The 16,493-nt window shown below is 52.4% G+C and overlaps 1 protein-coding gene across 11 annotated transcripts in view; it reads left to right on the forward strand.

Annotated features, from left to right (window-relative positions):
* The window catches only part of SEMA4D (semaphorin 4D), a 118,788-nt gene that overhangs the window by 71,307 nt on the left and 30,988 nt on the right, over positions 1-16,493 (forward strand). For 7 of the 11 annotated variants that reach the window (XR_007478124.1, XM_012533359.3, XM_004270603.4 and 4 more), the window contains exons 3-5: positions 10,254-10,600; positions 12,003-12,148; positions 14,985-15,047. Coding sequence is in view for 10 of the 11 variants with exons in the window: in XM_012533359.3 (XP_012388813.1) it covers positions 10,495-10,600; positions 12,003-12,148; positions 14,985-15,047 (315 nt within the window). In the remaining variant the exon portion in view is untranslated. Of the gene's footprint in view, positions 1-2,664; positions 2,729-10,253; positions 10,601-12,002; positions 12,149-14,984; positions 15,048-16,493 lie in introns of all 11 variants that reach the window. The other 4 variants (XM_033429612.2, XM_033429615.2, XM_033429614.2 and 1 more) reach the window with 1 other exon arrangement.

Genomic DNA, 16,493 nt, shown 5'->3' on the forward strand with positions numbered 1-16,493 from the left:
TGACCCGGTCTGGGAAGATCTCACATGCCGCAGAGCGGCTGGGCCTGTGAGCCATGGCCGCTGAGCCTGTGCGTCTGGAGCCTGTGTTCCGCAACGGGAGAGGCCACAGCAGTGAGAGGCCCGCGTACCGCAAAAAAAAAAAAAAGAATGCAAATAAATTCCAGTTAAGGCAGAACTTTTCAACAGTATCATTTATCTAAGTTTGCTCTCTGTACAGGTCAAACTGGGGATTGAAGCACCAGTTCTAGTGACATTTAAAATATCTCCTGGTGCACATGGTGTCCTCCAGCCCTTGGGAAACAAGCCTGGGGGCACATCTGGAGCTGAGCTCCCTACTACGCCAGCAGCCCCTGGACAACAGATATTCCTCCCTGGGGGTGGGCCGACAGGAAGAATCAGGCCAGGGGAGGAAGGTTATTTTGTATTCCCTGGTGCTAAACTGTCCGGGCTCAGAGACAAATGCACACGCTATGCGAGGGTGCCACACGCCCTCCAAAGAGACAGTGTGACTGTGAAGTGTAGAATGATGTCACACAAGGTGGTGTGATCCCTCCCTCCTCTGGCCTTTGTGCTTCAGGGTCCCCGCTGCCCTGCACCTGCCCTGCATATGCCCTTCTCAGCATCATCACTGCTGATTGGTTGCTGATTAATTGGTTGGTATGTACATCTGTCACCCTGCCGCCCTTTTTCTCCTTCCTGGCTTCCATCGGCACATTTGTGACACACACATGCCTGGGTTTAGGTGAGAGAACGAGGGTTAAGGTGTGTCGGGACATCCTGACCAGCTTGTTTGCCCCTGCGGGGCGGCTGGAGGGGAAAGCCGGTGTCCTGGACGCTTTTCCATTGGGGCAGCGGGGAGCGTCCAGCTGGACTCAGCTCTAAGGCTGAGCCTGGCTCCTGGGATCCATTCTAAGCCCTGGGGAAACTGAAGTTCTGAAACCTGTTCCTGATTCCTGAGAGGGCAAGGCCATTTGGCAAGGTGGTGACATCAGCACCACAGCCAGGGGTGGGGGAGGAGAGCACTGAGGGTGGGGAGGGGAGTGGGGGGGAGCACAACCTGGGGCTGGGGCTGGGGGATTGGGTAGGGAGAGGAGCTGAGGGTGGGGTGCAGCCTGGGGCAGGGCTGGTGACTGGGGTAGGGTAGGGGAGCCTAGGGTGGGGGACAGCCTGGGGATGGGGACACTGGGCCTGGCACCAGCACTGGCAGGGCATGGTCTTAGGGTGGCTCTTGTGTTCTCTGCTCCTGGCTGGGAAGGGAAGGTATATTTAGCTGTGTGTCTTCCGCTGTCCTGGCCACAGGGCCTAGAGGGTAAGTGGGGCTTCACCTGCCCTGTCTGGGCAAACCCCATAGACAAGAAGCGTCAACAGGCTCCCCCAGTAGTTGTCCACAGCTGTCACCTGAGCTCCCCTTTCATGGGTTTCCAGGGGATGCCAGTGGAGACACTTTGAACATTGGTTTAGCATCCTGTTGTTGATGCCAGCATTGATGCCTTACATGGGGTAGTGAGTGGTGTCCCCTCTGTGACCCTACAGACAGCTGGTCCCAGAAAGGGAAGCCAAGGTGTGGGTAGGCGTGACAGAGCCCAGACAGTACCCTCGGCCCATGGTTCCTGCCTTAAAGGACCCTAGCCTTTCGTCACCGGTCACATCTAGGAATGCAGTGCTAGATCGGGATTTCTGTGCTGCTACAGAGAGCACACACACTGCATGGGCATGCACATACACACATACAGGCACACATGAACAGACACAGATGCACATGCACACACCTACTCATGCACATACCTACAGGTGTGTGCATGCATGGATGAACATGCATATACATAGATACGTGTATACAAACGACACGTGTACACATACATACATGAATGCACACATATACAGGTCACACAGAGATGCATACGTGCACACATATAGTCCGATATACACGTAAAGGTGCACACATATATGTGTATATGTGCACAGGTACACAATACACGTATGTACACACACAAGCGTACGTACACAGATGTGTGTATGGTTTCATGAAATAGCCCTTACCCTGTTTTCTCTGCCCCAACCCCCTGACTTGATTCAGGGTCGCTCGGTTGGAAAGCTGCCGCATGACAGGCACTGACAGGCCCCTGAGTGCCGGGTTCAGAGACCCCTCTGGGTTCCATTCTCCTGACATTTAAAGTGGGGTCATGCACTCCTCCTGAACCAGCACAATTATGTGTAGGTAACGGGTGTGACATTGTATGACCCTGTCTTTCTAATGGGCTCCTGTCTCACTGTGACACTTTCACATGGGGGAGGCCAAATGCACACTCCTGACACTTGGCTCCCAGCAGAAGTGCCCACGAAAGCCAGAGGGTGGGCGCTTCGTCCAGTTGTTTCCATTTGAACATTTAAGGCTTCGATTCTTAACGCGACAGCGATCGCCGAGCCAGTGTTCCCGGTTGAGTGCACCGTGGCTGTGTGTCTGTGTGAGTGTGCTGTGTGCTTTGCTTAGCACTTTTAAATTATACGGAACAATGCATGCTTATTGAAAAAGGACAAACATCAAACCCTTCCAATGTCATAAAGCAAAACATGCATCCCTCACACCCCTTCCCCAGAGAGGAGTCGACTGTGTGTGGCATGGACCCTCCTGACCTTTGGCTATTCTTGTGGATTTTTTTAAAGACCATCTGGGGACGAGACGCAGGGTCTGATTGAGGCCATCGGGAGTCTGGCGCCTGCTGATGAGGTAAAGACAGTTGAGAGCTGGATGAAGTCCATGCTGGGAAACTTCTGCAGAAAGAACTTGTACCCGTCCTCAGGCCGCCGTGGGCAGGGTGGGCCTGGGAATGGCTGGGAGTGAGTGGCCCCCTGGCTAGTTCAGCACCCGCCCTGCTCCTTAAAGACAGTGTCTGGGTTGGTACAGGCTCAAGGCGATTAAGAAGAATGTTTTCCCTTCTCACCTAAACCAGTGTGAGCAGCCCGTGTGCACAGTGGTCATTCCTGCAGGTCCTGGAAGGAGAGAGACTGGCCCTTCCACCCGCCTCCGCTGAAATTCACTGGGCCCATTTGTTTGTCCATCTTTTTTTTTTTTTCGGTACGTGGGCCTCTCACTGTTGTGGCCTCTCCCGTTGCGGAGCACAGGCTCCGGACGCGCAGGTTTGGCGGCCATGGCTCACGGGCCTAGCTGCTCCACAGCATGTGGGATCTTCCCAGACCGGGGCACGAACCCGTGTCCCCTGCATCAGCAGGCGGACTCTCAACCACTGCGCCACCAGGGAAGCCCCACTGGGCCCATTTGTTAAGGCAGCTCAGCCTGTCCTGGAGCTGTGAATCCATTCTAAATTTCTGTTCATTCTGGCTATGATGTGTGCGAAACTTTCTGCCACGGGGGCCTCACCTTGGTTCTCTCCAGCTCTGGCCTTAGTCTTCTAACTGAGATGTTTGTATTTCCTCTGGTTCTGCCGGCCCTAGAAGGGACCACATCGTTGAGCATTAAGTCCCTACTCCTGGTATGAAGAAAATAAAGCAGGAGGAGGATGGAGGTGGCCTTGGGGCCAGGGTGCATGTGGGAAGGAGCCAGCCACCAGGAACTCCTGGGTGGGGAAGCGGGGTGGGGGTGGGCGTGTCGCAGAATGTTCTGGACGAGGGAGCGGCAAATGCAGAGACTGGGGTTGGGGGGTGATCTGTGGCGAGTGAAGGGACGGGAGGCCAGGTCCCCTTGCTGGGCACTGTCGAAGCTTCATTTTACACTAACTCCTGTTCTGCTGCTCAGGGCACTTCTGCCGCTTGGTGAATAATCCTATTTCTGCAAAAATGTATGAACCCCAGTGTGGCTGCATAAGCACATCTTGCTCTGCCTGGTCCTTGGGACGGCTGCCTGCAGGGGGCCGTGTCCCCTGCTTCTCCACCCACTGAACTGCTGTCTTCCAGGCTACAAAGAATCAAAGCATTGATTTCTTTAAAAAAATTTAATTAGCTTTTATCAGAGCAATTAATGCGCATGATTTTAACTTGAAATAATTACTATACAGCTTATGAGAGCAAACAGGAGCTCCGGTCTTGTCGTTGTCCCTGAGACAGTGAGCTGTGACTGTTTTAGCCATTTTGGGTAATATTCCTTCAAAGTGCTTGTACAGGTATTTCCTGCATTTGCTATTTTAGATCCTGTATTACCATGGAAGGTGAGGATGGGGGCTCTCTGACGTCCTCCTTCACTCACTCCCCCCCACCCTCCCAGTGACGTTGCTCCACGGTTTTTGTTATTGGTGCCATGTCAGTATTGCTCAAAGCTGGGCCATAACAAGTATGCTTTGATCACATTTCCTTTCAAGTTTCACTTTTGCTTTCTCTGGGGTTAGTAACTGCTTCATTTTGAGTGTGTGTGCTACATTTTTAATCTATGAATGTGTTACTCATCCTCAGGGTCCCCTCATATTTCAGGACACAAATGCACGGTAACTCTGCACGAGCTCTCCTGCACCCTCTTGGCCTCTGTCTCCTGCCCCCTGCACCCCTTCTCCACGGAGCACACCTTGTCTCCTGTCCCCCAGCTCTTCTTCCTTCTCAGGAAGACCAGGGAAGCAGCTCCCTTGTTTTGGTGGCGTGAGTCCTTCAGTAGCTTTCTGAGAAAGGATGTAAGGGAGGTAGAAGTTCTAAGAACTTTCATGCTTGGGACATGTTTCTGTGCTACACTCAGGTGACTGATAATTGGGTTTGATTTGAGAGTCTGCATGAGCAATCCTCCTTCTTTGAGACTTTAAAGGCATTGTGCTGCCTCCTAGCTGTTGGCGTGGCTCTTGAGAGGTCATTGTCTGGAGCCCGTTTTCTCTCTGGAAGCTTTCAGAATCTCCCCCTTTGTCTCCCAGGGCTCTACTGCAGTCTTTCTTCATTCACTGCACTGCTGGGCTCTTCCATTCTATAAACCTGTGGGGTTTTTATTTTGGACATTTTCTTGTTATTATTTCTCTGGTAACTTCTTGTATTCTCACTCTTTTCTGGAACTCCTGCCAGTTAGACATGGGTCTCCTGAATCCATCTTCTAGCTTTCTTCTCTTTTCTCTCCCTTTGTTTTTCTCTGTCACATTGTTCAACTATTAGGAAACCTCCTCAATTTTATCTTCCAATCCTTCAGCTGAACATTTTGTTGCCTTAATCAAGATTTTAATTTCTAAGGTCGCTTTCATTTTCTCAGGTTTCTTTGTGACTTCTCCTCTCACAGGCTCCAGTTTCAGCTCTGTTTGTCCACAACGGCAATTAATTACTAGCAGCGGTGTGCTAGTGAACACAGCCATTATCAAACACTAAATTATGTGGACTTAAATAAATTGTATTAAAAATACAAGTGAAGGTAAACATACTCAAAACCCACTGCTTCCCGTGCATTTTACTATTTCCTGTACTATTACCTGCTCTTGAGGCCACATGCCTGTTGTATCTGTGCGGTGGAATTACCGTGCACTGGTGTGCTACCGTGCATCTCGTCCTGTCTCTGTGTTCAGTGACATCATGTTGGAAGCTTGAAAGCAGCATTTGCACCCCATGGTTCGGCATACACTACAAAGCAGGGCACCCTGCCCCCTTGGAGAGCCAGTTGTTAAGGTTTGCCAATACACCACTGCTTTTGCTCACCTGTTTTCTTTCTAGTTTCCCAGGTTTGTTAACGTCCGCATGGGCTATCACCCTCTCCCCATTTTTATCCGTATGGGTTTATGTCCTTTTAGGGTGTCAGAATTTTACTGGGTATGAGGAGGGAGTTGAGATAAATCTCTGTGTTCTGGGCACCAGTTTCCAAAGAGGGATTCTCCCATCTCCCACATCTGGGTTCTAAGCCTGGTTGCAGTGCATGTCATGGGATGTCCCAGAGGAGTGACTTCTGTCAGCGACTGAAGTAGGAATTTGTTCTTGCCGTTGGATCCTTGCAAACCATTTCCCTCCAACAGAGACTGGGCTCCATGCTGATGTTTGAGGGGAAATGAAACATCCCAGTGGGCCTCACATCTGTGCCCCACAGCCAAAAGGGCACCCCAGGCTGTGGGCACACTGGGACAGGGCCTCACACATGCTCCTTTTGTGCTCAGGAAAGACCTCTCTGTGCTGGTGTGTGGTGGGGTTTTTAAAATAAACTTTCTATTTGAGAGCAGTTTTAGAGTCATAGTGACATTGAGCAGAAAGTACATAGAGTTTCCATATATCTTGTCCCCTCCTCCACATCAACGTCTCACTCCAGAGTGGTAGAAATCCTCTGAGCTCTGCCTGTTCACCCCTCACTCCGCTCTGACCCTGGCAGCCACTTAGCTTCTCCCTGCCCTGATTTGGAGCATTCCTAGAAACCTTACCTGTTTGGGAGCTCGGAGCAGAGAAGCTTTGGGGAGGCACTGCCAGTCACTGATCAATCATACAGAGAGAAAGTCTTCTCTGGTAAATTAATGAGACTGTGCCGTGGGATTTACACACATGATCTCTGGTACAGACACATTTGGAAATGTTCTGAATTGCTTTGCCAAGCAGTGGGAAGACAACCTAGCAGATGGGCCAGGCTCCACACGTCCAGAAATGGCTGGGACAGAAAGGTGGAGGGAACATGAAACAGGAGAGGCTGGATAGAAGGTCAACCAAGGTTGTGTGCTTGGGTTTAATCTGAGTGAGAAATGTTTCACGTAGGGAAATGATATGCTCTGATTTACGTTAAAAACGTTATTCTGTCTGCTGCTGCTGTTTGGTAAATGTGTCACAGGGAGGTTGTATCTGTTTGGAATTGTATCTGATTGCTGGTAACAAAGATCTGAAAAAAACAATAATTTAAAGAGATTAATAGTTTATTATCAAGTCTAGGCAGAAGAAAGCAGGTGTAAAGTCTCCAGTATGTTGTGAGGGTCCCCAGTTCTTCTGGATTTCTACTTGGCTGTTCTCAGAATGAGACTCTTAACTTCATGTTCACAAGGTAGCTGGCAGAGCTCCAGCCATCAAATTTGAGTTCCAGGCAGCAAAAGGAGAAAAGGCTGAAGACAAAAAAAAAAAAAAAGCCAACACTAGCTGAGTCAGCCTCCTTTAGAGAGCTTTCCTGGAATTCCCACCTAATAACTTCTGTCCACAGTTCTTTTTGTTTTGTTTTTTTTTTTGCGGTACGCGGGCCTCTCACTGTTGTGGCCTCTCCCGTTGCGGAGCACAGGCTCCGGACTCGCAGGCTCAGCGGCCATGGCTCATGGGCCTAACCGCTCCATGCCACGTGGGATCTTCCCGGACCGGGGCGCGAACCCGTGTCCCCTGCATCGGCAGGCAGACTCTCAACCACTGCGTCACCAGGGAAGCCCTGTCCACAGTTCTTTGGCCAGAACTGCTGCCAGGGGAGCTGGGAGACATGGTTAACTGGCCACATTGCCATCCTAGGTAAAATCAAGATTCTGTTAGTGAGAATGAAGGGATGTGGATGCTGGGACAGGAAGCCAGCAATCTCTACCCCAGGCGGCAAGAACGGAAGCAGAGTAAAGGGGTGGGAGGCTGTGGAGAGGTAAGGATGGGGGTTGGGGTGGGGTGGGCACGGCTTCAATTAGACTGGTAGTGGCGGAAATGGACCCGGGAACGAGCTAGGCAGGTGTCTGGTGCACCCCGAGCCAGTAACATCCACGCAAAGAGCCCTCGCCAGGGCCTGGGCGTCCTGTGGCTGTGTAGGATTGCTGCAGTGTATTTAGTGTTCACTGGACACTCCGGGGTTGCTTGCTGAGTGGGTCACATCGGGAACACCTCGCCTGGCCTGGGCTTCTGGAACCACCTTGTACCTCACTTCCCTGCTAAGGGCAGGAGAGCAGAGTCCCCACCAGGGCCCCGGCTGAGGGTGACTGTGACCCACACGGTGGGTGCCTCTAAGAGCTGGCTCCGCAGAGGGTGAGCACTCACGGCTACCCCATGAGGCAGCTCTCTCTCTTCTTCCCCTCCCGGCCTCCTTGGCCTCCTGGTGCATCCGGTGTTGTGTTTAGCATGGATCGTGCCTTTGCCACTGGGTGTCTGGGCTGGCCGTCCCCCTGGGCCCCCAGCGCAGGGCTTGGCCTGCAGCCCAGTGCCCATCCTGTAAATAGTTATGTTGGCAAACGGCCATGCTCATCCATTCACACGTCATCTGTGGTTGCTTTTGAGCTACCATGCTGGGCTCGAGTAGCTGGGACAGAGGCTCTAGGAATCAAAAAGCTGAAAATAATGCCCATCCGGCCCTTTGTCGAAAAGAGGTGCCATTCTCCACCCAGGATGGGCCAGTCCCTGGAGGAAAAGATGGACTTGGTGTGCTCCCTGACTTCACGGGCCAATAGGCATGTTGGGATGGAGAACAGATCCTGGGTGGATGGGGAGCCCCGCCAGGCAGCCTTCGGGCTGGGGGGAGGAGGTGCAGAGTGGGTGCCTGAGCAGGGAAGGTGGGCGGGCAGATGAGGCTTGGCCCCTGGTGTCTGGCCCTTGCCCAGCATCTCCCCAGTGGCAAGTGCTCACCGTGAAAGTCCCCCATGAGTCCTTCCTTTGTGAAGGGGAGCAGGGGTGGTAGTGGCCCGTACGTGCACATAAAAAAATAAATAAAATAAAAGGACCCCAGAGCACTGTGGAGGGTGAGCCGTGCTCCCTGCTAGGCTTTGGGGGCCAGAGAAGGACACCAGGGTGTGAGAGGTGACTTCCCAGGCAGAATAGAAAGGAGCAGGGAGGGCTCCCTGGAGGCAGTGACTTAACCAGGTAAACAGGAAGCCGGACCTTCTCCCCAAACCCTCTTGGGAGGTTTGGTTTGGACTGATGTGTCAGAGGGCAGCAGGGCAGGTGGCTGCACAGGTGCTGCCCTGTGGCAAATTGTGGGGTCCCCAGGGAGCCGGAGCCGGGAGAGGACGGCTGGAGAGGGCGTTAAGGGAGCTGGCTGCCCCTCAGGCGTCCTGACGTGGTGGTGGGTGCAGGGGAAGGTTCTAGAGAGGGAGGGCCCGGGGGTGTCAGTAGGACTGGTAGACCTGGAGGGGGGTTGGCTTGGTGGGAGTGGAAGGTAGAGGAGGACGTGAGCATGGCTGACTCCCAGGGCCTGTGGGGGTGGGGAGAGGGGTGTCGGGGAGGCAGCTGCTTCACCATTTTGCAGCATAGGGTACTCAGCTGAGGAGCAGGTTGCATGCCCTTGGATTCCGTGTGGGCCCCCCAGGGCAGCACATCTGCAAAGTCCAGTGGTTCTGCTGTAGCTTAATTGTATTCCCCAGATGTGGTTGGCAAGCGTCCTGCCTCTGTTCAGGCCGACGTTTTGCTTTAACCTCCCCCTGAGAAGGCGGGAACAAGCCCATCTCACAGTCTCACTGGGATCCTGGTGGGGCCTTGGGTCAGGGGCAAACCCTAATCGCCCCAATTCACTGATGTGGAGCAGGGCTGCCCTGCAGCTCCCCGCAGGGACCCTTGCAGATGGTGCATGGGGCTGAGCAGGCGGGAAGGCCGGGACTCCAGGCAGTCGTGGGGCAGGGGCAGAGCGTGGGTGCCAGGAGATCTGAGGACCCCCAGCCCCACAGTTTCTCTGTTCAGCACAGGCCTGTTCTTTCCGTGAGGTGCTTCGTCTCAGTGACAGATCAGAGGCCATGACCAGTTTCCATGACATGCCGACTTTTGCGGTGAGGCTGGAGGAGCGAGGCCATTGGGGTGGCCCTGTCCCCTGCAGGAGGTCAGCTCCTCCTGCACGACCAGGACATGCGTGCGTGCATGTGTATGTGTCTGTATGCATGTGTGTCTGTAGGCATGCATATCTGTATGCGTGCATACGTGTGTGCTTGCACATACACCTGTGTGTGTGTCTGTGTGTGTACTCTCACATTTCAGCCTCCGTGCAGCTCTCTAGTCTTTAGTTCTGGCTGTCGTCCTCTATGAGTATTACAGGAATTGGGAAGCCAGAGTCTCTGAGGGAAACTGAAACCCCGGTTCCGTTCCCTACCTTCCCATCGCATTACCAGCTGGACACAGTGCCCGCACAGGGAGGAAGCTGGGCAGCCAGGCAGGCATTTGTCTCCCTGGTCTGGGTCCCTGTGTCTGTCCTGTGTTCCGGGCCCACCTGAGGACCAGGAAGCCCTGACTCCTGTAACTCTGGGATGCGGTGTCTGTGTGGGGCTGTCCCCACAGGAAGCCCTCTATGTCTCCACCACTCTCTTCTCCTCAGCAGACAGAGTCCGTGGCTGGGGATGTGGTGAGAGCAGAGCCGTGGGGGGATATTGAGCAAACAGAAAGCAGGCGTTATTACGACACATCCTGACTCGTAACCCTTCATTTTCACTTTCTTCCAGGATTTCTTCAGAGGGCTGTAGAGAAGCACGCTGTTTAAGAACCAGGTGGCCTTTGATATTTGCAGTGGTGAGAGCAGCTTGACCTCACCCAGAGTGCTGAGAAATGCGGGGCCTCAGGGCTTGCGCCGCCCACCAGCTCCAGGCTGCCCTGCAGCTCTGAGCAGCGACCACCCTGACACCCACCGTGGGCTCGCCTGCCCGCGGGCATTTGCTGCTGAAGTCCCTACTGCGGCCCCAGCCGATGAGGATGTGCGCCCCCATCGGGGGGCTGCTCACCGCCCTCACAGTGGTGTTTGGGACAGCGGTGGCGTTTGCACCCATACCTAGGATCACCTGGGAGCACAGAGGTGAGGGCAGAACCGTGTCAGGCGCTGGTGGCATCTGAAGGGAATGGCCACCCTGCTCCCTGCTCGTGGTGTTGAGATGCACAGGTGCCCTTTGCTCTGCTGGGTCTGGCCTCCTGGCACTTGCGTGTGGGCAGACGGCCTGCACCGCCGCTTCTGGGGAGATGGTCCGATAACTGGAAACACTCGCAGGGCTTGTTCTTGGCCTGCTGATTTGGCTTCTAAATCGGGGCGGGGTGCGGGGGGGCCCTGGAAGGATGTTTATCTTTCTTGTGCCTGATGACATTTGGTGTGCACTGCCTGAGCACGAACCACACCAAGTAGTATCAATATTTTGAGGCTATTTAATTATGTGTAGCTGAGCGTCAGGCCGGTTGTTTTCATTTGCTATTTATTAGTTTCCCTTTTGTTTATTTCCTCGTTTGGGAGCTGTGTCTTAGGAACCGTCCGCTCCACTCTTTCAGGCTCAGTGGTCCTGAGCGAGGTGTGCTTGCAGGGCTGGAGCTGTCTTGTGCAGAATTCCAGGCAGTGTGTGTGCTGGGAGAGCCTCTATCCTGTGTGCATCTTTCAACAGTGGGAAATTAGAAGAGCAGAAGTGTGGCCTCCTAACCCTTCAATAAAATCAGAGCTTGGTGACAGATGGAAAGCCAAGTTTAAAATTGACTCTGGGATGGTCAAAAAGAAGAAGTAGCTCCTTAAGAAATCGTGTCAATACATTTATATGACTCCTAAATAGCTCATCCTTAAATTCCTCATATTCCTAAATAGCTATTGATGCAATTACCAAATAAGTGAAAGAGTCATTTGTTTCTCTGCTTTTTAAGTTTGTGGTGGTTATATCCTTGGAAAATGCTTGGGTTAAGGGGTGTAATCACTGAAATAGATTTTTTTAAAGGCTTTGAGGTAAATGACTTTTTTCTGAATAAGAAAATCCTAAATAGTTATATTCTCTATAAACCTCACTTGTGGGTGATTAAATACACATAGACAAGAGTTTGATGGGAGGGAGAGGGAACCACAGTGGTCAGCAGTTTAAGGTGTCTGGCCTGCAGTCTCCTGGGAGGTCACAAGGTTACACTGCGAAGAGGTCACGCTGCCTGAAGGTCATGTTCCTAGGAGGTCACGCTGCCGGGTTTGGAACTCAGCCGGGCTGGAGGGAGCGGAGCAGGACGGAAGTCAGGCCACAGCACTGGTAGAGCACAGTGGCTCTGGGGCCTCACACTTGGTGGCAGCCTCCACCCAAAGGTGCCTGAGTTCTGGCCTCGGCTGGGGCCTGTCCACTGTGGCAGCAGACCCATGCATGGCCCTAGTGAGACAGCCACGCACTAAAAGGAGACCAGATGCTCAGGGTGTGTCCAAGCTCAGAAATACCTAATACGTTCTCCCCCAACCCCGCCCTCCCCAGAGGTGCAGCTGGTGCAATTTCACGAGCCGGGCATCTTCAACTACTCGGCCTTGCTGCTGAGTGAGGACAAGGACACCTTGTACGTGGGCGCCCGGGAAGCCGTGTTTGCCTTGAACGCACACAATATCTCCAAGAAGCAACATGAGGTATGGTGTGGGCTCCCCGCTCCCCTGCTGTCTGGGCCACACACCCTTTCCAGTGTTTTCTCCTCAGATCCACACACCGGCCTCCTCTTGGGATGTCAGGCCCTCTCTTGGCTGTGGAGCCTGCTTACCCCAGTGGCCAGCCCCACAGACGTCCTGTGCGTCTAGCGAGCAGCCTTCCTGTCCACCAGGGCTGAGGGCCCTGCCATCCTGAAGCTTCTTTCCCGCCCTGTGTCTACCAAGCCCCATCTCAGGGTGTCCCCTGGCAGCCTCCGTCCTCCCCAGGCTGGCAGTTCACCCAGGGGTCACCCTCTTTTTATCTTGGATGTTTGAACATTTTATTACGGAAAATCTCAGGCACACACGGGAGCAGAGGGAGTGATATGATGAACCCTGTACCCGTCGAGGCTCCGGGGGTTCACCCCCATCCTACCATCCACGTCTTCCTCCTCTGCTCCCTCTGGGAGGCTTTGCATATCCCTAACACATGTTCTTCATCTGCACATGTTTCCCTGATCATCTCCTAAAGGAAGGGACTCCTTTTTTCAAAATAACCAAACTATCGTTATTGCATCCCCCAAATTAATTTCATCAAATAGTGTTCAAATTTCACGGACTCTCTCATAAATGATGTTTGACTATTCAGTTTGATCGGGTTGAACTCAGGCCGTCTGTGTGGCCAGGCACTCTGTCCGTCGTGGAGTCTCCATTCCTAGGAGCCGCCCTGGGTCTACTTGGCTGGGAGAGCCACTCGCGATCCTGTCTGGCCCCCAGCCCCGGTCTGGCTCCTGTGAGAGGCCGGACCCTCCACCCAGGCGGGCGTCCTCCTCCTGGCCCTTGACTGTCACAGTCTGGAGCACGTCAAGGGTTGCAGAATGGGATGTCCCGCCTCTACCGTTCCTTCTCCATCTGTGAGCTGGAATACTGTCAGTGACGGGGAAATGCCCGTTGCCAGCTATTCACATCTCCCGAGGCCAGTTCCTCTGGACATGGCAGGATCAGTGCTTGAAATCTTCGCCTTTATTTACTAGTTTTCCAAATAATGAGTAAGTTCTTCCCAAAGGGAGACAGTGGGTTTTTGGACTGTTTTTGGTTTTTTAGTATGACCATGACTCGTGGTTTTAAACGTGTTTGAAGTGCCTCAAGCCATTGTAGCCAATGCTCAGTCTGTCCCCTCCTGGCCTCTGGCAGCCTCTCCTCTGCTCCTGAATCCTTAGACACCACCCTAGTGGTTGGTGTAATTTTCTGGTTCTCTGGAATCAAGCCAGCCCATGCTCACCTTGTGCCTTTTCTGCCCCAGATCTCTTATTTTTTTGTTTCATTTTGTGTTAGTCTCCAGAGTCAGGCATAGTACTTAATTTCTGTTTCACGTAAACGAGATTCTGGTTATTACCCCTTGAAAATAAAGTGTTTGGAACAGTAGGCACTTAGAGCAGAGGGTTGCCAAGGGCCTGCCCTGCTCAGCCCCTAGTCCCTGTGTTCATTGAATCCCCTTCCTCTGAGCCTTACTCTCCTTTCCAACAACTCAGGCTAACACTGCCTTTCAGAATCTCGTCTTGGGAGCATCGTGGTTCCACCGTGTGCTTGTGCCGACCTGCAGGTGCTCAGTCAGAGCCCCTGTTGCTCTGTTAATGCCATCACTGTGGGTAACCGAGAGGCTTTAGGCTCTGTAGACGTAAAAGAGGGAAAAAAAGTGAAAGGACTACAGCCAAGCTTCAGTGAAAACGCCATGATCAAGGGCCTGTCAGAGTTCATGCTCCTGTGTCCTTATGCACTGCCTGTAGATAATGATGAAATTGTCTACATTTTAATTTCTAAAGGAAGTTGCTATTGGAAATGGGACTTTGTTCTGCTTTCACGTGTCCTGATTAGCACTTCCATTTCTCTGAAAACACATTGCTAGGGGATTCACTTCACTGCCATGGCGAAGCACCGTGTACTTCCTGACCTCTGAGTGCCCTACGGCCAGCTTTGATTCTCTGGGAGGAAATATATTTTGGCATCAATCCTGGAATATCACACGGGCAGATGGGGCATCTTGGGGACAGTGAGGCAGGAGCTTGGGAGCCTTCTGTGATGCAGCGCTGTTGCTCCCTGTCCTCTGGAGTGTGCGGGGCTGAGGCATCTGCCAGCCTGGCTCGTCCACCTGGTGTGGAAGAAGCAGGAGCACAGATCTCAGCGGGAAGACATCTGACCTGAGGGAGCCCCGTGGCTTCATCACTTTCACCTGCTACCATCACATAAAATTTAAAGCATCATAACCCTGCTGTTCCACTGATAAAGTAAACGTCAAGACATTTTACTAGACTCAAGAATCAGTTTTGAAGGGATGAGAAAACCCACTTGATGTTTGAAAATGCCTACAGTTTAGGGAATTCCCTGGCAGTGCAGTGGTTAGGATTCTGCGCTTCCACTGCAGGGGGCACGGGTTCAATCCCTAGTCAGGGAACTAAAGTTCCACATGCCATGCAGTGCGACCAAAAAAAAAAAAGAAAAGAAAATGCCTGCAGTTTATTTTCTTGATAAATAATTGGATCCTCCCCACTTTCAGTCACTTAATATTTGCAGTTTTTTTCAGTGAATAGCAGTCATCCGGGAGCCGCCTTCCAGGCCCCCTGGCTGCAGCATGCGGATCACAGAACTTTCATGAAGCCCCGTTGCTCACGGGTCCCAGCGTCTGCTCTCTGAGCCTCACTTTGCAATCTGAGATATTAATGTCTTGGGAAATACCTGTGCTCTAAACACCACCATGTGCTTTGTAAACTGTATGTTTTTTATACCAGTATCTCCTTCTAAAGGGGGAACATGCACTGAAATGGACTCTCGTTTTTCCTCACAGGCATATTGGAAGGTCTCGGAAGATAAAAAAGCAAAATGTGCGGAAAAGGGGAAATCAAAACAGGTAATTTCTTTTGCAAGCTTCAGAGCCCACCCAGGCCTGTCTTACTTGTTTGACTCTCCCGAACGCCCCGACTTCTGTGGTGCAGCCCAGGCAGGTTGCCCCGCCCTCAGGTTGCTGCCAGGCTTGCTCACGTCATCGCGACTCATCCTGCAGGTTACCTCCCTGTTCCCAAGTGGCGAGCCTGGGGCTCTCAGTGCAAGTGCCAAACATACTAGGCTTTAGAAAATTACTTTAAAGTTTATCTGAATTGAATTTATTCAAATGGCCTGAAACTTTGACTACAGAAAACGATGTCTGGTGCCTGCTGGCCTAAAGGTGTACAGTGCAGGGCTCATGCCTTCCGTGAGCTCCAGTGGCCTGGAGGGGTTGCTGTAGGATTTCTGGATTGCTGGCAGCATCTGTGCCTTGAGATACTGCTCATTCGCTAGGAGATACTGGGCATCTCAGTGTGGTGGCCATCCGGGAAGCGCTGGGCTGAGTGTCCATCCATCTCCCTCCGGAGCTCTGGGTTATGGCTACCACCCACTTGGGCTACCCTGCCCCTAACTGGTGCTGGGCCGATGTCGGAGTCTTGGAATACAAGCGCCCCATCTTCCCTGGTAGTTGGTTAAGACAGCTGGGTTATAGTCAATTTCAGTAGTTGTTGGCTAATTTCAAAGCAATTAAAATTTAAAAAAACAAAAACAGAAAAAATGTTTTGGCTAAACTTTTTTAGCAAAGTACTAAACACTTTCACCAAAGTCACTAAATTCGAAATGAGGGAAAATGCAGGCATTGCGATGTAATAACAGGTGTCGCAGGGAGTTGTCTTAGAGCTAAATTAGAACAGGCACTTTGGCCAGCCCCACGTGGAGGCCATACAGCGGACAAGGGTCCCTCCCAGTTCTTTCAGGGACGATGAATTACTTCCAACCAGTTTCAAAACAATCGCGGCAAAAAAAAAAACCTTTCCCGAGTGGAGATAATTTCAGATGCTAGCACATATAATCCAAGTACATTTCAGCCTAAAATAGTGGGTGGGTTCTTCAGTGGCATCTGGTTTTCCTGCGGGGCCTTTCTGATGTGGAGCCGGGCTCGGAGCCCCTCATTAGTCCTGCCTCTCCCCTGAGCTAGGCGGGCCGGACACACCCCTCTCCTGAGAAGCACTGCTTCCAGTTGCGCACATTGGGGCGTCGAGGGTGGGGTCCCCCAGAGAAAGGGAAGGTGGAGGGAACTCTGCACAGCACACACCCCCTCGGGCCTGCCAACACAATGAATGGTCTGTGTGTTCAGTGAGAGTGAATGCGTGTTTCCCTGTGCCAGGTGTCCAGTAAGGTTTGAGGTCAGCTTTCATTGCTTTTTGGCTGATACACTTTTGCTGAGTATAAATCAGTGACTGAGGTGAAATCTGTTTGGCACTTGACAGCGGCCTGTGGACCCTGCAGAGGCAGAAGCACTCTGGCCAGC

Source organism: Orcinus orca, chromosome 6 (genome assembly GCF_937001465.1).
Source record: "Orcinus orca chromosome 6, mOrcOrc1.1, whole genome shotgun sequence".
NCBI lineage: Eukaryota > Metazoa > Chordata > Mammalia > Artiodactyla > Delphinidae > Orcinus > Orcinus orca.